Source organism: Muscardinus avellanarius (assembly GCF_963383645.1).
Source record: "Muscardinus avellanarius genome assembly, chromosome: 1".
NCBI classification, from domain to species: domain Eukaryota; kingdom Metazoa; phylum Chordata; class Mammalia; order Rodentia; family Gliridae; genus Muscardinus; species Muscardinus avellanarius.
The window spans coordinates 179,204,406-179,227,068 of record NC_137786.1 but is presented as its reverse complement, the minus strand read 5'-3'; the positions used below and the strand labels follow the sequence as shown (position 1 = coordinate 179,227,068).

Genomic DNA, 22,663 nt, shown 5'->3' with positions numbered 1-22,663 from the left:
ATAAAAAGACTAAAAAAAAAAAAATAGGGCTGGGGGTATAGCTCAGAGGTACAAAGCCCCTGGGTTCCATCCCCGGTACTGCAAAAATAAATAAATAAATAAATAAATAAATAAATAAATAAATAAATAAATAAATAAATATGCTAGGGGTGTAGCTTGAGAGATTGTATTTCTGAATTTTAACTGCTTGTTATGATACTCTTTAGTTCAGGAACATAGATTAAAGAGCTACAAGGTTTATTTTATTGTACAGGGTTTTAGGATATTGAATAAGAATATATTTGGTGTAGTTAGAATAAGCCTAATTTTGTAAAATGATTTGCTGAAACATTACTTTTTATGGTCTTTGATAATATTTCTCTTCTTTTTCAGATTTCTGAAGCAAAGACTCACATTGAAGATGTTTAATAAGTCATTTGGAACCCCCTTTGGGGGTGGCACAGGTGGCTTTGGCACAACTTCAACATTTGGCCAGAGTAAGTTTTAAAAGGAACAAAAAGGGGGGGGATCTTAATTAGCCTGGTCTAATTAAGAACAAGTTCACTCTGATATAGTCTTATATGGGAATTTATTTGTACTTTGGTCTTGATAAAGTCTTTGAAAAATGGCCAAGATAAGATCTTATTTATGTAGGTTTATAAAAAAAATATTGACTTAGATGAGATAGTAAAAATGGTATAATGAAGTCTCACGTGCTTATCTTCCAGCTTTAGCATTCAGCATTTAACATCTACTTTTCCTTTATTTTTATTTTTATTTTTTTGTGGTGCTGAGGCTTGAACCCAGGTCATTTTACCTCTGAATTACATTCCCAGCCCTTTTTAAAAAAAATTTGAAGCAGGGCCTCACTAAGTTATTGAGGCTGGCTTTGAACCTTTGATTCTCTTGTCTCAGCCTTCCAATTACTGGGATTACAGCTGTGTGCCACCACATGCAGCTAACGTCTATACATTTAAGTCACATCATCTCTTTTCTTTTGTTGGTACTGGGGATTGAACTTAGTGGCATTCTACCCTGAGTTATACCCCCAACCCTTTTAATTTTTGGCTTTGAAATGGTCTAATTTACCCTACTCTGGCCTCTATCCTGTGACCCTCTTGTTCAGCTTCCCAATTAGTAGGATTATAGGAATGTGCTATCATCGTGTCTGGCCTTTTTTTGTGTTACTGGAAATTGAAACCAGGTGTGTTTTATCTCTGATATACACCCCCAGCCTAATTTTATTTTTATTTTGAAACAGGGTCTTACTAGGTTGATATGAAAATCTCACTACTTGCTGAGGCTGTCCTCGAACCTAAGAATCTCCTGTGTCTGTCTCCTAAATACTGGGTTTACAGGCATGTGCTATACCACACCTGGTTGTTTTTGGTTTTTTGTGGTACTGGAAATGGAACCCAGGGGCATTCTACCTCTGAGCTACACTCCCAGCCTCTAATTTTTTTGTCTTTATTTTGAAACAGGGTCTCACTGAGTTGCAAAGAACCTCACTAAGTAGTACCTGAGGCTGTTTGTGAACTGCGATCCTCTTGTCTCAGCCTTCTGAATGCTGGGATTACAAACTTGTGCCACCATGCCTGGCTTGTAGTTTTTTTGTGTGCGTGTGTGATACCAGGGGCCTTCTACCTCTGGGCTATACTCCCAGACCTATTTTTATATTTTATTTGGAAACAGGGTCTCACTAAGTTGCTGAGAGCCTCACTAAGTAGCTGAGGCTGGCTTTGAAACTGTGATCCTCTTGTCTCAGCCTCCCAAGTACTGGGATTACAAGCATGAGCCACCACACCCAACCTTTGTTTTTGTTTGTATGTATGTATGTATGTATGTATGTATGTATGTATGTATGTACGTATGTATTTGGGGTACTGGGGGTGGAACCCAGGGGCTTTCTACCTCTGGGCTATACTCCCAAACCTTTTTTTTTAAATTTTATTTGGAAACAGGGTCTCACTAAGTTGCTGAAACCTCACTAAGTAGCTACGACTAGCTTCAAACCTTTGCGATTCTCCTGTCTCAGCCTCCCAGGTGCAGGGATTATAAGCATGCGCCACCATGCCCGGCTCTTTTTTTTTTTTTTTTGGTGGTGGTACTGGGGTTTCTGGAAGCCCGTCTACCTCCGGGCTACCCTCTCAGACCTATTTTATAGGTTTTTTTAAATTTGGAAACAGGGTCTCTTAAGCCACGCTGGCTTCGAACCTTCATGATCCTCCTGTCTCTGCCTCCCAAACTCGGGGATTACAAGTGTGCACCACGCCTGGCTCTTGATTTTGTTTTTGAAACAGGGTCTCTATATGTTGCTTATGTTGGCCTGGAATTCCTAGCCTTAAATGATCATCCTGCCTCTGCCTTCTGAGTAGCTGGGACTAACAGCACATTCCATTTTTTGGTGGTATTGGGGTTCCTGGAAGCCCTTCTACCTCCGGGCTACATTCCCAGACCTATTTTTACATTTTTATTTGGAAACAGGGTCTCCTAAGCCAGAGCGCACAGCTGGCTTTGAACCTGCGTGATCCTCCTGTCTCTGCCTCCCAAGTGTGGGGATTACAAGCATGCGCCACCACGCCCGGCGAAAGTCATACCTTTTAAGTTTCCTTTTTTTTCTTTTTTCTTTTTTTTTTTTTTTTTGTGGTACTGGGGATGGAACCCAGGGGCATTCTACCTCTGAGCTACACCCCTAGCCTGATTTTTTATTCTTTATTTTGAAACAGGGTCTCAACTAAGTTGCAGAGGGCCTCACTAAGTAGCAGAGGCTGGCCGTGAACTGCTATCCTCTTGTCCCAGCCTCCCAAATGCTGGGATTACAAGTGTGCACCGCTACGCCCTGCTCTTATTATTCTAAATTCTAATTTTCCTTGGATATTTCTTTTTCAGACACTGGCTTTGGTACTACTAGTGGAGGAGCATTTGGAACATCTGCATTTGGTTCTAGCAACAATACTGGAAGCCTGTTTGGAAATTCACAGACCAAACCAGGTAAGGATTTTCTTGAAGTAATGCTTGTTTGTTTGTAGCTGGTATAGGACTTTATGACTCTGATTAGTTTGGTTATTCTTTTTCTCCTCTGATCTTTTTGTCTTTTTTCCTCCCCATACATCTCCCTAGGAGGATTATTTGGAACCAATTCATTTAGCCAGCCAGCTACCTCCACAAGCACTGGCTTTGGATTTGGTACATCAACAGGAACGTCAAATAGCTTATTTGGAACTGCAAGCACGGGGACTAGTCTTTTTTCATCCCAAAACAATGCCTTTGCACAAAATAAACCAACTGGCTTTGGGAGTAAGTAGGACATCATTGTACTCATGCATCCAATAGTTTGATTTTCTTATTAAATTATTCATTTGCTTTGAAAAGTTTAACAGGCTAGAAAAGAGGGTGATACATCTCTCTTAAGGATAAAGATTTGAGAAGCTTTAGTATTTAAGAGATACAGAGAACCTGATATCGAATGGCCAGAGATAGATGAAAAGCCAGGCAGAGTAGTATCATTGGTATTAAGGCAGGAGGAACTATGCATGGTGGCACATTTTTATAAGTCTTGTACTTGGGAGGTTGATATAGGTGAATCATAGATTCAAGGGCAGCCTCAGCAACCTAGCAAGACCCTGTTTCAAAATTAAAAGGAAAGCTGGGTGTGGCGGCACATGCTTGTAATCCCAGCATTTGGGAGGCAGAGACCAGAGGATTGCGGTTCACAGACAGCCTCAGCTACTTAGTGAGGCTCTTCACAACTCAGTGAGACCCTGTTTCAAAAATTAAAAAAAAAAAAAAAAGCCTAAAAAATAGGCTAGGGCGTATCTCAGAGGTACAGTGCCCATGGGTTCCATCTCTGGTACCATTAAAAAAAAGCTGGGCATGGTGGCGCACGCTTGTAATCCCCGTGCTTGGGAGGCACAGAGACAGGAGGATCGCGCAGGTTCGAAGCTAGCCGTGCTGGTGTAAGAGACCCTGTTTCCAAATAAACATATAAAAAATAGGCCTGGGAGCGTAGCCCCGGAGGTAGAAGGGCTTCCAGGAACCCCAGTACCACACACACACACACAAAATAATAAAATAAAAAAAAAAAAGAAAGAAAGTATAGCTGGGGGTGGTGGCGCACTCTTGTAATCCCAACATTTGGGAGGCTGAGACCCAAAGATCGGGGTTTTCAGACAGCCTCAGCTACTTAGGCCTTCTGCAACCTAGTGAGACCCTGTTTCAAAATACGGAATAAAAAAATACGGCAGGGGGTGTAGCCTAGAGGTCAAATGCCCCTGGGTTCCATCCCCAGACCCACAAAAAATAAAATAAAATAAAAATTAAAAGGAGTGCTGGGTGTGGTGGCGCACGCTTGTAATCCCCACACTTGGGAGGCTGAGACAGGAGGATCGTGCAGGTTCGAAGCCAGCCTCAGCTACTTAGTGAGGCTCTCAGCAACTTAGTGAGACCCTGTTTCCAAATAAAATATAAAATAGGTCTGGGAGTATAGCCTGGAGGTAGAAAGCCTCTGGGTTCCACCCCCAGTACCACCAAAAAAAAAAAAAAAAAATTAAAAGGAGCCAGGTGTGGTGGATGCTTGTAATTCAGTACTTGGGAGGCTGAGACAGGAGGATTGCAGATTCAAAGGCAGCCTTGGCAACTTAGTGAGGCCCTCTGTAACTGAAGAGGGATGCTTTGTAGTCAGCAATATTGTGCTGCAGAGAAACCTTCTTGTTTGTAACTCACATTTGGTAGGAAAACAATAGAGTACAGATTGTACATACTAAACATGATATGGTTATTCCTCTATCCCTTATTCATGTTTTTAATTGATGGCCTTTTGCAAGTCCACATATGGGCTTGAGCTGCTTCTCCACACAGTATTATAAGATAACCACTACCAGTTATGAGGTATGCCCTATGAGGTAATGCTATATCTGGAACAAGAGCATGGTAGGATAAGTAGTTAGCCAGTTATCAGTGTTTTCCAAAGTAAAAGTTCCTGTGGGGATGTTGGAACATTTAACCATGACAAGATAAAGTGGAATCTAAAGTGCTAATTCAAGAGAGATGTACCAGTTTAGGTTAACATATATTGGAACATGTTTATTGAAAGAAATAGTAGCAGTTTGCCAGTGAGAAGTCACAATTATTTTCTTGTGATACTGAGGATTAAACCCAGGGATACTCTGAGCTACACCCCCAGCCCTGTTTTTTATTTTGAAACAGGGTCTTACTACGTGTCAAGTTTTACAATTAACCTAGTTGATGAGAGTCTTACTACTTGCTGAGACTTTTCCTTGAAACCTGTGATCATCCTGTCTCAGCTTCTCAAGTATTGGAATTACAAGTGTGTGCCATCATGTCCAGCTCACAATTCTCTTAACTTAGATGTTTGGAGATATTTAATATTAATATTAATATTATTATTATTATTATTTATTTATTTATTTATTTATTTTTGGTGGTCCTGGGGGTGGAACCCAGAGGCTTTCTACCTCCAGGCTATACTCCCAGACCTATTTTATATTTTATTTGGAAACAGGTCTCACTAAGTTGCTGAAAAGCCTCACTAAGTAGCTGAGGTTGGCTTTCAACCTCTGCGATCCTCCTGTCTCAGCCTCCCAAGCGCGGGGATTACAAGCATGCGTCACCATGCCCGGCTTGATATTTAATATTAAATATTGGCAGATAAAGTTTTGCTGCTTACTAACATATCTGGCACCATATGTAGAACTTTTAAAGTTCTCATATTTTGAAAAACATTCCCTGGATAGCAGTTAAATTTATCTAATTCAAGTTTTTTTGGAAACTGAACTTTTTGGAAAAGTAAAATAATTAGAAGATCTGCTATTTCTGGATTAGTTCCTACAAAATGACAAACAAGATAATGGTGTGACATGCCTGTAAATTCAAGTTCTTGGGAGGCCATGATAGGAGGATGGCAGCTTTGAGGCCAGCCTCAGTAACTTAGTGAGACCCTGTTTCAAAATAGAAAAAATGGGGCTGGGGGCATATTTCAGAGGTAGAAGGTCCCTGGGTTCAACCCCCATGCCACAGGAAAAGAAAAAGAAAAAAGATAATACCTGCTAATTTTTCTAAATTTTATTTATTTATTTATTTATTTATTTATTTATTTATTTATTTATTTTGTGGTACAAGTATGTGCCACCATGCCCAGCCTAATTTTTCTAAATTTTAAGGGGTCAAATTTTACATTAATTTACTTGATTGTTCCATTAGGACCACTTGTATGTTCTTAATTTTTTTTGCTTATATGTGAGGATATGTAATAGTATATATAAGTAAAACATACATTTTTGCCAGGCGTGGTGGCACATGTTTGCAATCTCATCATTTGGAAGGCTGAGACAGGTGGATTGCGGTTGGTGGATAGCCTCGGCTACTTAGGTCGCTTGCAACTCAGTGAGACCCTGTTTCGAAATAAGAATAAAAAATAAGGCTTGGGGTGTGATCCTGAGGTAGAATGCCTCTGGGTCCCATCCCCAGACCTGCAAAAAAAAAAAAAAAAAAAAAAAAAAAAAAAGAATTTTATTTGTCTAGTCTTACAGTCTTACTAAGAAAGGAGAAATGAGATAAAATTTATCATGAAACCAAGTAATATTTCTTTTAACTTGCTTTCTTAGAATGTATAAGAAAGGCTTCAATAGCCAGATATGGTGGCACATGCTTGTAATCCCAGTATTTGGGTGGTTGAGACAGAAGGATCCGGGTTCGTGGCCAGCCTCAGCTACTTAGTGAAACCTTTTTGGAACTCAGACCCTGTTTCAAAATAAAGAATAAAAAAAATAGGGCTAGGCATGTAGCTCAGAGGTAGAATGCCTTTGGGTTCCATCTCTAATACCAAAAAAAAAAAAAGAGTTGACTAAAGGATTCAAGCTTTTTTCACTTGAAAGTTGTGACACTGGAAGTACTTTACCAAATACCTTTATTTTTTTGGTACTGGGGGTGGAACCCAGAGGCTTTCTACCTCCGGATTATACTGCCAGACCCATTTTATATTTTATTTGAAAGCAGGGTCTCACTAAGTTGCTGAGAGCCTCACTAAGCAGCTGAGGCTGGCTTCGAACCTGCGCGATCCTCCTGTCTCAGCCTCTCAAGCGCGGGGATTACAAGCCATGCGCCACCACGCCCAGCTACCAAATACCTTTTTGAATGTATTTGCTCTGGAGACCTGAAAGATATTTGATGATGTGCAAGTTCTGTGCTTTAGTGCTGAAGCTCTCCTCCAAAGGTGTCTTCTAAAGTTCTCTACTTTTTAATTCTTTTTTTTTTCTTTCTAATTTACAGATTTCGGAACAAGTACTAGCAGTGGGGGACTCTTTGGAACTACAAATACCACCTCTAATCCTTTTGGGAGCACATCTGGCTCCCTCTTTGGGCCAAGTAGTTTTACAGCAGCACCTACTGGGACTACTATTAAATTTAACGTAGGTATTTTCTTCCAGTTGTAGAATGTGTTTCCCATTTGTAGGCCAAATTGTAAAATTTTTCTTTGTAGTTCAGCTTAGTTTGACTGTTTGTGAATAATGGGTTTAAAAAGCTGATCACTAAAAAGCATAAGGAAAGCCAGGTGTGGTGTTGCTTGCTAATAATCCCAGTATTTGGGAGATTGAGACACGAGGATCACAAGCCTGTGGCCCTCCTCAGCTACTTAGGTCTCCCAAATGTTGGGATTATGAGCGTGTGCCACCATGTTCATCTCCACCCAGACCTATTTTATATGTTTGGAAACAGGTTCTCAATAAGTTGCTGAGAGTCTCACTAAGTAACTGAGGCTGGCTTTGAACCTGCACAATCCTCCTGTCTCAGCTGGGATTATAAGCGGGTGCAACCATGCCCAGCTAGAAAAGATCTTTTTTTTTTTGTTTTGTATTTTTTGGTTCTGGAGATTGAACCCAGTAGCACTCTACCTCCAAGCTATATCCCCAGACCTATTAATTTGTTTCTTTTTATTTTGAAACAGGATCTAAGTTCCTCAAGCCTATGATAATACTTTCTTTTTTTTTTTTTTGAAGATTTAAAGAAGTTTATTAAAAAGATAGAAATACAGAAAATAGAAATACAGAAAATAGTTATAGCCCCATGCCAAAATGGCATGAGGGGGAGGATGGCCCTGGCCAACTCACCACTCCCCTATGATAATACTTTCTTATCCTCCCGACTACTGGGGTTATAAGTGTGTGTCACCATGTCTGGATCTATATTGTTTTTTATTTTTCTTTATTTTTCTTACTATTCTTTTTTTTCTTTCTTTTTTTTTTTTTTTTGGTGGTACTGGGGTTCCTGGAAGCCCTTCTACCTCTGGGCTACACTCCCAGGCCTATTTTATATTTTTATTTAGAAACAGGGTCTCCTAAGCCAGCGCACGCGGCTGGCTTTGAACCTGCCCGATCCTCTTGTCTCCGCCTCCCAAGTGCGGGGATTACAAGCGTGCGCCACCATGCCCGGCTTTGCTTTTGTTTTGAGACAGTGTGCTGCTATGTTGCCCAAGAAAGTCTTGAACTTTTGGGCTTAAATGATTTTTCACTTTGAGTGCCTGGCCTTTGTTACAAAAGACATATGGGTCAAGTTTAGAGGAATTGTTGCTATGAGAGTTGGAATTTAAAGCTTGTTTTAAAAATGTTCCTTTATCTTTCTTTGCAGCCTCCAACTGGTACAGATACTATGGTCAAAGCTGGAGTTAGCACTAATATCAGTACCAAGCACCAGTGTATTACTGCTATGAAAGAATATGAAAGCAAGTCACTAGAGGTCAGTAATATAAAATATTAGTCTAACCTTTTGATTCCATTGGAAAGTAGCTTTTTTGAGTTAGCAGTTCATTAGATAATGTAAGATTATTTTATAGCATTTTACTAAAAGACTTGTTTACTAAAGACTTGTTTACAAGATAATATTAAGATGCGGTAAGCCCTTTGTCCTGTACTTTTATGAAATTATGGTAAGGATTTAAATGTCAATTGGAAATGTTCTGAAAAGGTAAGTTAATGTCATTCTGTGTGTTTTTTGTTTCTTTGTCTTGGTTCCTGTTTTACCCTAGAACTTGAATATTAAATTCAAGTATTTAGGCTATTAAATATCTTTGGCTGTATATTAAATTTGGAAATATGTTTTCCCTTCATTTAGGAACTGCGTTTAGAGGATTATCAGGCTAACCGGAAAGGTCCACAGAACCAGGTTGGAGCAGGTACCACAACTGGTTTGTTTGGGTCTTCTCCAGCCACCTCCAGTGCAACAGGACTCTTCAGCTCTTCCACCACTAATTCAAGCTTTGCGTATGGTCAAAACAAAACTGCCTTTGGAACTAGTAAGCACTTAATACCGTATTGGACCATATTAAGGCATGGCAGACAGCAAAGTATAAACATAGTTATCATTTTGTGATAAATGCTGTGGAGAATAATAACTTAGGGATACTGGAGGAATAGGGAATGCCTGGTATGCATGTAGGGGTGGGAGAAATACAGTTTTAAATAAAGATGGTTACAGGGAAGCTTTATTTGCTAAAGTGACATTTGAGAAGGGGCCTCTCCTAAGAAAGTGATAGAATATAAAAAGGTATTTGAATAGTGAGTGATTGTTGAGAAATTTAGATAATAGCATAAATATATTGCTGAATTATTGGGTAATGTGAGATTTCACTTTTTTGTGTTTAGTTTTTTTCAGGGTTCTCCCATCCTCCAATTATTTTTCCTTTCCATCTTCTCTTTTTCCTAAAAGGTACAACTGGATTTGGAACAAATCCAGGTGGTCTCTTTGGCCCACAAAATCAGCAGACTACCAGTCTCTTCAGCAAACCATTTGGCCATGCCACAACCACTCAGCCTGCCTTTTCCTTTGGTAATACCAGCACTCTTGGACAGCCAAGCACGAACACCATGGTAAGGAGATACACCCTTCATGAACTCCAGTTCTGATTTATAGACCTAAGTAATGAAGATTACAGTCATGTCAAACTAGCGAGTTCTATATTTATTGTTATTCTTTAGAGTTGAGGATATTTAGGAAAAATAAGAAAGCAAAATGGTTAAGAGACTTTAGCCAGTGCTAAATAATTGATTTTGAACCCAGGGGCATTAAACCTCTAAGCTCACACTAAGCCGTATGTATGTATGTATGTATGTATGTATGTATGTATGTATGTATATATGTATGTATGTAGTATTGGGGATTGAACCCAGGGGCACTCTACCTCTGAACTATATCCCTAGCCCTATTTCTCTTTCCTCCCTTCCTCCCCCTTCATCTCTCTGTCTGTCTGTCTGTGGTACTGGGGTTGGAAACCACGGGCATTCTACCTCTGAGCTACACCCCCCAGCCATATTTTTTATTTTTTATTTTGAAAAAAGGTCTCACTAAGTTGCACAGGTCTTCACTAAATTGCTGAGGCTGGCCTTGAACATGCAGTCCTCCTGTCTTAGCCTCCAAAATGCTATGATTACAAGCATGTGCCACCATGCCTGGCTAAGTTAGTAGACTTTCAAACTTAATAAAAAGCAATAGTAATCAGGCCAATGGTTGCTAGCAGAAGGAGGGACATATAGATCAATGGAATAAAACTGAGAGTCCAGAAATAAGTATAGATAATTGAAACATACCAGACTGCTTATTGGGGTAAAGAATAATCTTTTTTTCCCCCCCTTGCATGGTACTCAGGATGGAACCCAGGGCATTCTACCTATGAGCTATACACACCCCCAGTCCTATTTTTAATTATTTTCTTACAGGGTCTCACTAAGTGTGGAGGACCTCACTGAGTAGCTAAGGCTGGCCACAAACCAGTGATCCTCCTATTCAGCCTCCGAAGTACTGGGATTACAAGCTTACACCACCCAGCTCAAGAATAGTCTTTTCAATAAGTGGTGCTGAAACAATTGATTATCCATATGCAAAAGAATGAGATCAGATCATCTCTTTATACCACTGATGTAATAGTGGTATGTAAGGTCCTTGGTTTGGTCATAAGCCCCACAAAAACTCAAAAGTGGATCAGATACCTGAAGACAAGCGATAATAAAACTTCTGAGGGGAAAAAAGTGAGTTACACAATGATGAATTGGCTTCAGTAACATTAAAATCTTAGAGACTGTGGGTGTAGCTCAGTGGTAGCATGTTTATTTAACATGTAATAAGACCCTGAGTTCAATCCCAGCATAGCATTCCCCTAAAATTAAAAACTCTCCCTCAGTGGTAGCTCATGTCTGCATTCCGATCTACTTGGATGGCTGAGGCAAGAGGAGCAAAAATTAGAGACCAGCCTTGGCAACATAGTAAGACTCTTCCTTAAAATGTAGTAAGTGGTGGGGATATAGATCAATGGTAAAGCGTCTGGCTTTAGTCCTCAATACTGATAAAATAAAAACTATCTGTCAAAGGGATACCATCAGGAAAGTTAAAAGCAGTAAATAAATAAGTGAATATAACAATACGGTAAACTTTCAAGCCGGACGTGGTGTTGCATGCTTGTAATCCCAGCATTTGGGAGGCTGAGACAGGAGGATCATGGCTCGAGGACAGCCTCAGCTACTTAAGCCTTTTGCAACTCAGTGAGACCCTGTTTGAAAATAAAGAATAAGCCGGGCATGGTGGCGCACGCTTGTAATCTCCGGGATGGGAGGCAAAGACAGGAGGATCACGCAGGTTCGAACCACCCTTGCTGGCTTGAGACCCTGTTTCCAAATAAAAATATAAAAATGGGTCTGGGAGTGTAGCCTGGAGGTACAAGGGTTTCTAGGAACCCCACTACCACCAAAAAAAACAAAAAACAAAATAAAGAATAAAAAGTAGGGATAGGGGTGTATCTTGGAAGTTGAATGCCCCCCCCCATTTCATCCCCAGTAACACACACACACACACACACACACACCAAAAAAAAAAAATTACAGTAAAAATATTTTTTGGAAGGGTTGATGATTGAACCCAGGGGCATTCTACCTCTAAGGTACAGTCCCAGTCCTTTTTATTTTAAAACATGGTCATAAGCCTGGTGTGGTGGTACATGTCTAAAATATTTGGGAGGCTAAGACTGGATCACAGGTTCAGAACCAGTTCTGATAACCTAAATTGTCAGCAACCTAGTGAGACTCTCTTTCAAAATAAAGAATAAAAGAGGTCTGGGGAGGTTGCTCAGAGGTTAAAAAGCCCCTGGGCTCAATCCCTAGTACCACAAAACAAACAAGGTTTTTCTAAGTTGCAGAGGGTCTCTGTTGCTAAGATTGGCTTTGGACCTGTGTTCCTCCTGTCTCAGCCTCCCAGGTACTAGAATTAAAGCCATGTACCACTGTGCCTAGCTGTAATAAAGTTTTTGATTTAGCAATAGTCCATTAGCACAGTATTTTTCTAATATTAAAGCATAAAAGCTATATTTTTCTTAGCTGGGCGTGGTGGTGCATGCTTGTAATTGCAGCATTCAGGAGGCTGAGATCAGAGGGTCGCGGTTTGCAGACAGCCTCAGCTACTTAGTGAGGCCCTTTGCAACTTAGTGAGACCCTGTTTCAAAATAAAGAATAAAAACTAGGGCAAGGGGTGTAGCTCAGAGGTCAAATGCCCCCTGGTTCCATCTCCAGACCTGCAAAAAAAAAAAAAAAAAAACCAACTGGGTAGGGTGGCATATGTGTGTAATCCCAGTATTTGGGAGGCTGAGACAGGTGGATCGCAGGTTCGCAGCCAGCCTTAGCTACTTAGTGAGGCCTTCCATAACTTAGACTCTGTTTCAAATTAAAGAATAAAAAATAGAGCTGGAGATGTAGTTTGGAAGTAGAATGCTCCTGGGTTCAATCCCCAGTAATATATAGACACACACACAAACACATACACGGTCACATCAGTAGATGGAGAAAAAGCATTGATAACCTTTTATGATAAAAACACAGCAAAGAATAGAAGTGAACTCATAGCCAAAGCAATATTGAACATTAACAAAATTGGAAGAGAGAGAGAGAGAGAGAGAGAGAGAGTGTGTGTGTGTGTGTGTGTGTGTGTGTGTGTGTGTGTTACTAGAGGGATTTAACCTAAGGGCATTCTAACCCTGAGCTAAACACCTAGCACTATTTTCACTATGTTTCAGAGACCCTACCTAAATTGTTGAGACTGGCCTTGAACTTGTGATTCTCCTGTCTCAGTCTCTCAAGTACTGGGGTTATAAGCATATGCCACTACACTTGGCAAAGTTAAAGGACTCTTAGAGCACAGACTTAATGTAAATTTTTAGTATATGTCCAAGACCTTGGAGCTCTTTATGCTAGAAACAGCAGGGGCTTAGGTTCTTCTCAGGAGCTGTGACATTTTGAGAAAGTTAATTGCTCTGAGCTTTACTTACTTGTTTTGTTGGTTCTGGGGATGGAACATAGGGGCATTCTACCTCTGAGTTAAACCCCCAGCCCAATTTTTTATTCTTTATTTTGAAACAGGGTCTCACTAAGTTGCAAAGTGCCTAACTAAGTAGCTGAGACTGTTCGCAAACTGCGATCCTCCTGTCTCCGCCTCCCAAATGCTGGGATTACAAGCGTGTGCCACCACGCCCGGCTCTGAGCTTTTTTTTCTTTTAGGAAACGAGAGTATTATATACTTCATGCTTTGTAGGAAGAACTTCTAAATGTAAAGTATTTATCATATTATCTGTCCTATAAGCTTTAAAATAATGGTTACCTATTTTTGTTAATCTAAGATTCTCAAAGTATTATGGGATATTTATTTAAATTAATTTATTTAAATCTGGATTACCTTTTGCAGGGCTTATTTGGTGTAACCCAAGCCTCACAACCTGGAAGTCTTTTTGGAACAGCTACAAACACCAGCACTGGGACAGCATTTGGAACAGGAACAGGTCTCTTTGGGACCAATACTGGGTTTGGTACAGTTGGTTCGGTAGGTATTTACATTTACTGTAAATTATAGTAAGGAAATTTCTAAGAAAGATTTTAATGTTTGCCAAGTATTCTTATTGGGTATATTGTATGATATTTAGAGCAAATAAAAGCTCTTTGATGAAAATAAAGTTACTAATTAGTTTCAGTAGGTTTCTTTTAGTTATTAAATTCTTTTACCTCATGTTTGTGTGCAGTTTATCTCTGATAGCAAAATATCATTCCAGTTATTTTTATTTTATTTATTCTTTTTTATTTTATTTTTATTTTATTTATTCTTTTTTTGTGGTACTGGGGATGGAACCTAGGGGCATTCTACCTCAAAGCTATATCCTCAGCCCTATTTTTTATTCTTTATTTTGAAGCAGGTTCTCACTGAGTTGCAAAGGGCTTCACTAAGTAGTTGAGGCTGTCCGTGAAACGTGATTCTCTTGTCTCAGCCTCCCAAATGCTGAAATTACAAGTGTGTGCCACCATGCCCAGCTCAGTTGGTTATTTTAATTTTAAGTTTTTTAATTTAAATTTTTTTTTTGCGGTACTAGGGATGGAACCCAGGGGCATTCTATCTCCGAGCTACACCCCTAGCCCTATTTTTTAGTCTTTATTTTAAAACAGGGTCTCACTAAGTTGCAGAGGTCCTCACTAAATAGCTAAGGCTGGCTGCGAACTGTGATCCTCCTATCTCAGCCTCCCAAATGACTGGAATTACAAGCATGCGCCACCACGCCCGGGTCAGTTGGTTATTTTTTATTTTTATTTTTTGTGGTACTGGGGATGAAACCCAGGGGCCTTCTATCTCCATGCTATACCTCCAGACCTATTTTATATTTTATTTGGAAACAGGGTCTCACTAAGTTGCTGAGAGCCTTACTAAGCTGCTGAGGCTGGCTTTGAACCTGTAATCCTTCTGTCTCAGCCTCCCAAGTACTGGGATTACAAGTGTGTGTCACCATGCCCGGCTTTAGTTGGTTATTTTAATTATTTACTTATTTTTGTTGGTACTAGGGGTGGAACCCAGGGGCTCTACCTCCGGGCATATTCCCAGACCTATTTTATATTTTATTTGGAAACAGGCTTTCACTAAGTTGCTAAGAGCCTCACTAAGTAGCTGAGGCTGGCTTTGAACCTGTGTGATCCTCCTGTCTCAGTCTCCCAAAACCTGGGATTACAAGCATGAGCTACCACGCCCGGCTGGTTGGTTATTTTTAAATTGACAATGTGTGTTCTTAAGTGTGTAACATGAAAACTTGAAGTTTTTGAATATTGTGGAACACTGGTGATTAAATTTTTGCATCTTTTTAAATTAGTGGTGGTGGTACTGGAGATTGAACCTGGGGCATTCTACTTCTGAGGTACACACTAGCCATATTTTTTTTTTATTTTTTATTTTTTGAAACTGGGGCTTGAACCCAGGGTACCACACTTGTAAGACAAGTGCTTTGCCACTGAGCTATGTCCCAGCTCCTCTTTTTATTTTAATTTTGAAACAGGATATTGCTAAGTTGTTGAGGGCCTTGCTAAGTTACTGAGGCTGACTTCAAACCTATGATCATCCTGTCTCAACCTTCCAAGTACTGGAAATACAGGAGTGTGCCACCACACCTGGCTCAATTGTTACATCTTAATTGAGATTCTTTCCTAGTTTTTTGAGTGTGTTTCTAGGTACTGGGGATTAAATCCAGGGAAATAGTACTGCTGAACTACATTCCCAGCCCTTTTTTATTTTTTGTATTTATTGTTTTGCTAGGTTCCTAAGAGTCTTGCTACCTTCAAGACTCTTGAGGCTGTCTTCAAACCTCAAATCCTCATGTTTCAGGATTACAAGCATATGCCACCATACACAGCTTCTTGGAACAAGGGTGTTCTACTTCTGAGCTATACCCCCAACCCTATTTTATTTTTTATTTTTAAACAGATCTCACTTTGTTGCAGATGTTTTCTTTAAGTTGCTGAGGCTTGCCAAGAACCTTTGATCCTCCTGTCTCACCCTCCCAAGTACTGGGATTATAAAGGCCTGCACACACTGGACATCATATAACTTTTTAGCCCAGGAGTACTCTGTGTTTAATAATCTTACTCAGATTTTTATTTTTTTTTAATTTCTGATAACCTTTATTTATTTGCATTCTAACTTTTTAAAAAAATTGTAACATCTTTTTTTCCACCCCGGACCCACACAGTATATTTTATCTGAAGTAGCCTTGATTTAGTGTTTGATGTATGTCTCCATATTATTTAAAACTTTTCTCTATTCTGTTCCTTTTAGAACCTGTTTGGCAATAACAAGCTTACTACATTTGGAACCAGCACAACCAGTGCTCCTTCATTTGGTACAACCAGTGGCGGGCTCTTTGGTAACAAACCAACCCTGACTTTAGGAACCAATACAAACACTTCCAATTTTGGTACATATAAAAAGCAGGTTTGACTATCTTAAGAAAGTTATACTGCCTATACCACACATCATTCTCCTGATTCATATGATTGGAAATATTTAAAAATTCTCAGGTAAGCCGTAGCTTGATGTGAGATAGCAGAGGGAAAGAGTTGTGGACATAGCTTGAGGTATTTAGCAAAGATAACCTCCAAGCCCCACCCTTTGGATTACTTTTCCAATAGCTGAGAAACCATAAATAAAATACATTGTGTTTAGATAATAGTAAATTGTTTTAGGAGGGGTATTGGGGATTGAACCCAGTGACATTTGACCTCTAAGCCACACCTCCATCCCTTTTTACATTCTTTTTCTTTTTGAATGAGTGTCTCACTAATTTCCTGAGGCTGTCTTTGAACCTATGATCCTCCTGTCTCAGCCTTCTGAGTATTGGAATTATAGGTGTGTGCCACACCACAGCTGGCTGAGGTATTTCCATGCTTAAAACATGGTCTACTAGGCCATGTTTTAAGCATGGAAATATGTTTCTGTGTAATATGTAGAAGAGATTTGGTTTTTTTTTTTTTCATGATGGTACCAAACCAAATGGTGTTCTACCCCTAAACTATACCCCAACCCTTTTTCTATTTTATTTTGAGACGTATCTTACTAAATTGCCAGGGCTAGCTACAAACCTGCAGTCTTCCTGATCAAGCTCCCAAATACTGATATTGTAGGATGAGCAACCAGGTGATTCTTTCTAAAGTAGAAACCTAGCTGGGCATGGTGGCACACGCTTGTAATCCCAGCATTCGGGAGGCTGAGACCGGAGGATGATGGTTTGCGAACAGCCTCAGCTAATTAGTGAGGCCCTCTGGAACTCTGTGAGACCCTGTTTCAAAATAAAGAATAAAAAATAGGGATGGGGATATAGCTCAGAGGTCAAATGCCCCTGGGTTCTATCCCCAGACCCGCAAAAAAAAAAAAAAAAGCGGAAACCTTTCTGTTTTGGGGGGATTATTCAGTAGTTTCCTATCAGTTCCAGAAGCTTTATTTTTAAATTTATGATCATTTCTAAAAATTCAGAAAATACAGGTAAAATTGTGAAACAATTAAAAATAAAAAGGTGTGGTTGTGCATGCCTATAATCCTTGTATTGGGGAGGCTGAAACAGGAACATTGCAGGTTTTAGGCCAGCCTCAGCAATTTAGCAAGACTCTTAGCTGGGAGTATAGCTTGGAGGTAAAATGCTCCTGGGTTCAGTTTCCAGTAAAATTTAACAAAAATAAACAAAACCAAACAAAACCAAAAAAAACTAATTACTCTTCAGAGGTGAGCTGGAAAAGTTTAAACTAATTTATTAGAAACATTTGATTATTAATAGTGTCATCCATTATTGCTTAATTAGGTTTTCCAACAAGTTAACATTTTTGTAGGATATAGAAAGGGTTTTTTATTTATAAGGAAATAATGGTTAAAATAGTTGCTGACGATTTTGTTTGTCAGATACATCACTGGGCATTAATTGTGTTTAGGTTTTTGTTTTCGTTGTTTCTGGGTGTTTGTTTTAGTTTGCTGTTTTTGTGATGTTGGGGGTTAAACCCAGGAACCCATGCATACTAGGCAAGTACTCTGAAACTGAGCTGTGTTCTTCCCCATTAAGTGAGTCTTGAATGGTTTTGAATATACTAGTTGTAAAGAATATTTTTTTTTTTTTTGGTACTGGGATTCTTGGAAGCCCTTCTATCTCTGGGCTACACTCCCAGACCTATTTTTTTATATTTTTATTTGGAAACAGGGTCTCTTAAGCCAGTGCGGCTGGCTTTGAACCCGCGCGATCCTCTTGTCTCCGTCTCCCAAGCGTGGGGATTACAAGCACCACGCCTGGCATAAAGAATATTTTAAGCATTCATTAAGTTAATGTGTTTTCACAGAAGTATGAGCTATATAAAAAAGTCCTGTCAGGTATCAATTTCCTAAATTTATGTACTTGATTTTACAACTCCTTTTACTTATGCTGATGATATTACACTTTTTTTGGGGGTATGGACTGTATTTTTTATTTATTTTTATTTTTTATTTTGGTGGTAATGGGGTTCCTGGAAGCCCTTCTATCCCCGGGCTACACTCCCAGACCTATTTTTTTACATTTTTATTTGGAAAAAGGGTCTCCTAAGCCAGCACGTGTAGCTGGCTTCGAACCTGCGCGATCCTCCTGTCTCTGCCTCCTAAGCGCGGGGATTACAAGCATGCGCTACCACACCCAGCTGAACTCTTTATTTTAACGAATAGTTTTGAGGCGGAAAGTGTGATTTTAGCATGGATAAGATACATGGTTTTGTATACTTGTTTCTTACCTGTGTAACCTAGAAAGGAAAGATACTTAAGGGTCAAAATAGTGTTCTTCTTTTTATTTTTTGCTACTAAGGATGGAACCCAGGGGCCTTCTACTTCTAGGATACACTCCCAGACCTATTTTGTATTTTTTTTTGGAAACACAGTCTGACTGAGTTGCTGAGAGCCTCACTAAGTAGCTAAGGCTGGATTCGAACCTGCCCGATCCTCCTGTCTCAGCCTCCCAAGTACTGGGATTAAAAGTATGCGCCACCATGCCTGGCTAGTATTTCTTATTTTCAGTTATTATCCTTCCCATTTCCCAAGGAGCCTTTGAAGAACCTTTTCTCTTTCTTTTTTTTTGGTACTGGGATTGAGCCTGGGGTATTCTACCTCTGAGCTAACCTTTTTTTTCTTAATCTCTTGCTAAGTAATGTAGAAGGGCCTCAAACTCATAGGCTTAAGGAGCACCTCTTGCTTTATTTATTTATTTATTTTTTGTGGTACTGGGGGTGGAACCCAGAGGCTTTCTACCTCTGGGCTATACTCCCAGACCCATTTTATATTTTATTTGGAAACAGGGTCTCACTAAGTCCTGAGAGCCTCACTAAGTAGCTGAGGCTGGCTTTGAACCTGTGCGATCCTTCTGTCTCAGCCTCCCAAGCGCAGGGATTACCATCAAGCCCGGCTCCACCTCTTGCTTTAGACTTCTTTGTAGCTGGGATGATGGGTACACACCACTAGGCTTGGTTCATCATCTAAAAAAAAAAAATTTTTTTTTTTGCAGTATTAGGGATTGATTCCAGGGGAATCCTGCCTTCAAGTTACTCTCCAGCCCCCTTTTACTTTTTATTTGGAAACAGGGTCTTAGTAAGTTGGGGAGGGCCTCCCTAAGTAGCTGAGGCTGGCCGAAAACCTATGATCCTCCTTTCTCAGCCTTCGAAGTACTGCAATTACAAGGGTGGGCCATCACACCTGGCTTCATTATCTGAAATTTTAATACCACACATATGCAGTTTCTCTGTTTATATTCTCTGATACTTTGGAGAGCCATAAATCATTGTAATTTATGAGTTAGCCCCTAAGAACCAATTTTCACTCTCTTTTAAAATGCATGTGTTTAACCCATCATGTCCTATCATTCTATTATATGACACCTATTAAGAGCAATTTTATAGATGCTTTTTTTTTTTTTTTTTTTTTTGGTGGTACTGGGGATGGAACCCTTCTACTTCTGGGCTAGAACCCTTGTTACACTCTCAGATCTATTTTTACATTTTTTTTTTTTTTTTTTAAATTTAGAAACAGGGTCTCTTAAGCCAGCGAGGTTGACTTTGAACCTGCATGATCCTCCTGTCTCCGCCTCCCAAGTGCAGGGATTAAAATCCTCCACCACCACTTCCGGCCTATAGATCCTTTTTAACATTTAAAAAGTTTTTTTATAAGGCTGGGCATGGTGGTACACGCTTGTAATCCCAGCATTTGGGAGGCTGAGAATAGTAGTATCACGGTTCGAGGATAGCCTCAGCTACTACTTAGTGAGGCCCTTTGTAACTCAGTGAGACCCTGGTTTTTTTTTTTTTGTTTTTTTTTTGGTGGTACTGGGGTTCCTGGAAGCCCTTCTACCTCCGGGCTACACTCCCAGACCTATTTTTTTTTTATACTTTTTTATTTGGAAACAGGGTCTCCTAAGCCAGCGCGCGCGGCTGGCTTCGAACCTGCGTGATCCTCCTGTCTCCGCCTCTCAAGCGCGGGGATTACAAGCGTGCGCCACCACGCCCGGCTGTGAGACCCTGTTTTAAAATAAAGATTAAAAAATAGGGCTAGGATATACTTGGAGGTAGAATGCTCCTGGGTTCCATCCCCAGTACCATAAAAAAAACCATATATATATATATTAAAATAAAAAATAAATAAGACTAAAAAATAGGCCTGGGGCTGTAGCTCAGAGGTAGAATGACCCTGGGTTCTAACCCCAGTACCACAAAAAAACAAAGTAAAGTTTTTTATAGGTATAAGATATATATATATATATATATATATATATATAACATACTGGGACATAGTGTGTAAGTAGAAGCTTTATTATAGCATATTTATGTTCAGAATTACATGCTATTTGTATCTGACAGGGTATTTAAATAGGTTATTCCTGATAATATATTTTCCATGGCTCCATTCTTTTTTTCTTTTCTTTTTAGCCTCCATTCTAAGAATATATTTAATTTTATGCTAGAGTTGTAGACTTCTGGCTTCCTTGGAATTTTGGTTGTTGTTGTATGAAGGTATTCATGTTCACTGAATTGAAAGTGGAAGGTCTTATTTTTATATGACTTGCCTCACCAGCTTATGTGCTTGAATTATCTTTAATTTGTAAAATTATTTTTAAATAATAGTTAATAACTTGTCAGGGAGAATCGGAGGAAATGTGTGGTATAAACAGTGTAAGTTGGGATTTACTTCCCTTTTGTGGGTTTGAGGTACTTCATGAGCATCTTGTTTTCTCCTGTAATGGGGTTGTAAGATCTTTTCTGGTTAAATTTAAAAAATTCTAGTTCAGTTGAAAAAGACTATCACCAAGTATATTTTCTTTTTTTTTTTTCTTTAAAGGAAGTTGATTGTGCTTGAGTAGGCAGCACTACATTTTTGTATGATAGCTATTAGCATAATTTTAGAAAAGATTTCATAAATGCATTAATATCAAATGTGTTTAAGTCTTATTCCTTATTTGAATTTTTTTGGAAACAGAATCTCACTAAGTTAAAGAGGCCCTCACTAAGTAGCTGAGGCTGTCCTCGAACCTTGATCCTCCGGTCTCAGCCTTCCGAATGCTGGGATTATAGGTGTGTGCCACCACACCTGGCCTCCTTTTTTGAATTTTAAAATGACGTGTCAATGCCAGGCGTGGTGGCACACACTTGTAATCCTAGTAAATGAAAGGCTTAGACAGAAGGATCTCAGGTATCAAGGCCATCCTCAGCTATGTAGTGAGGCTCTTTACGACTTAGACCTTGTTTCAAAATACAGAATAAAAAAAATAGTGCTAGGAGCTGGACATGGTGGCGCACGCTTGTAATCCCAGCTTTTGGGAGGCTGAGACTGGAGGATTGCGGTTCGCAGACAGCCTCAGCTACTTAGTGAGGTCCTCTGCAACTCAGTGAGACCCAGTTTCAAAATAAAGAATAAAAATAGGGCTGGAGTAGAATGCCCCTGGGTTCCATCCCCAGTACTGGGAGAAAAAAAAAAAAGGAGATAGAATGCTCCTGGCCTCAATCCCCAGTATCGAAGAAGAAAAAAAAAAAAATGTGTGAAGTATGCTTGTTTAACTGGGTGTGGTGGTGCACACTTGTAATCCCAGTATGTGAGAATCTGAGACAGGAGGATTGCATGTATCAAGGCCAACCTCAGCTACTTAGTGAGACCCTCTGTAACTTAGACCCTGTTTCAAAATAAAGAATAAAAAGTATGGCAGAAAGCCAGGAGTGATGGTGGACACATGTTAATCCCAGTATCTGGAAGGCTGAGACAGGTGGATCACGGTTTGAGGACAGCCTCAGCTACTTAGGCCTTTTGCAACTCAGTAAGACCCTGTTTCAAAATAAAGAATAAAAAATAGGGTTGGGGTTGTAGCTCGGAAGTAGAATGCCCCTGGGTTTCATCCCAGTAGCAGGGGAAAAAAAAGGCTTGGGTGTAGCTTGGAGGTAGAATGCCTCAGAGTTCGATCCCTGGTCCCGCAAAAAAGAATAGAGAAAAATAAGCTTGTATAAATTAGATTTTTTTTAATCCTTTTCATTGAAAGAATAATTTAAATATTTAGCCTATTGTGGTAACACATGCCTGTAATCCTACTACTTGGGAGGCTGGAACTAGAGGATGAAAAATCACAGGTTTGAGGACAGGCTCAGCAATTTACTGACACCCTATTTCATAAATAGGAAAAATGGCTGGGAGTGTAGCTCAGAGGTGGAATGCCCTTGGATTTAATCACCAGTATCATAATAATAAAAATAAAGCCAGATATGGTGGCACAAGATGGTAATACTAGTACTTGGGAGGATGAGACAGGGAGTTCACAGTTTCCAGGACAGTGAAGTGAAATTTAGGTGGGTGC

At 39.7% G+C, this 22,663-nt stretch overlaps 1 protein-coding gene across 4 annotated transcripts in view; it reads left to right on the top strand.

Annotated features, from left to right (window-relative positions):
• Positions 1-400: 400 nt before the first annotated feature.
• Positions 401-22,663, top strand: part of NUP98 (nucleoporin 98 and 96 precursor) — a gene marked incomplete at both ends in the record, with an annotated part of 114,117 nt that continues 91,854 nt past the window's right edge. For 2 of the 4 annotated variants that reach the window (XM_080699206.1, XM_080699205.1), the window contains 9 exons: positions 401-476; positions 2,869-2,970; positions 3,100-3,276; positions 7,267-7,406; positions 8,623-8,730; positions 9,106-9,286; positions 9,700-9,860; positions 13,711-13,845; positions 16,111-16,198. In XM_080699206.1, the coding sequence (XP_080555332.1) occupies positions 401-476; positions 2,869-2,970; positions 3,100-3,276; positions 7,267-7,406; positions 8,623-8,730; positions 9,106-9,286; positions 9,700-9,860; positions 13,711-13,845; positions 16,111-16,198 (1,168 nt within the window). Of the gene's footprint in view, positions 477-2,868; positions 2,971-3,099; positions 3,277-7,266; positions 7,407-8,622; positions 8,731-9,105; positions 9,287-9,699; positions 9,861-13,710; positions 13,846-16,110; positions 16,250-22,663 lie in introns of all 4 variants that reach the window. The other 2 variants (XM_080699204.1, XM_080699207.1) reach the window with 1 other exon arrangement.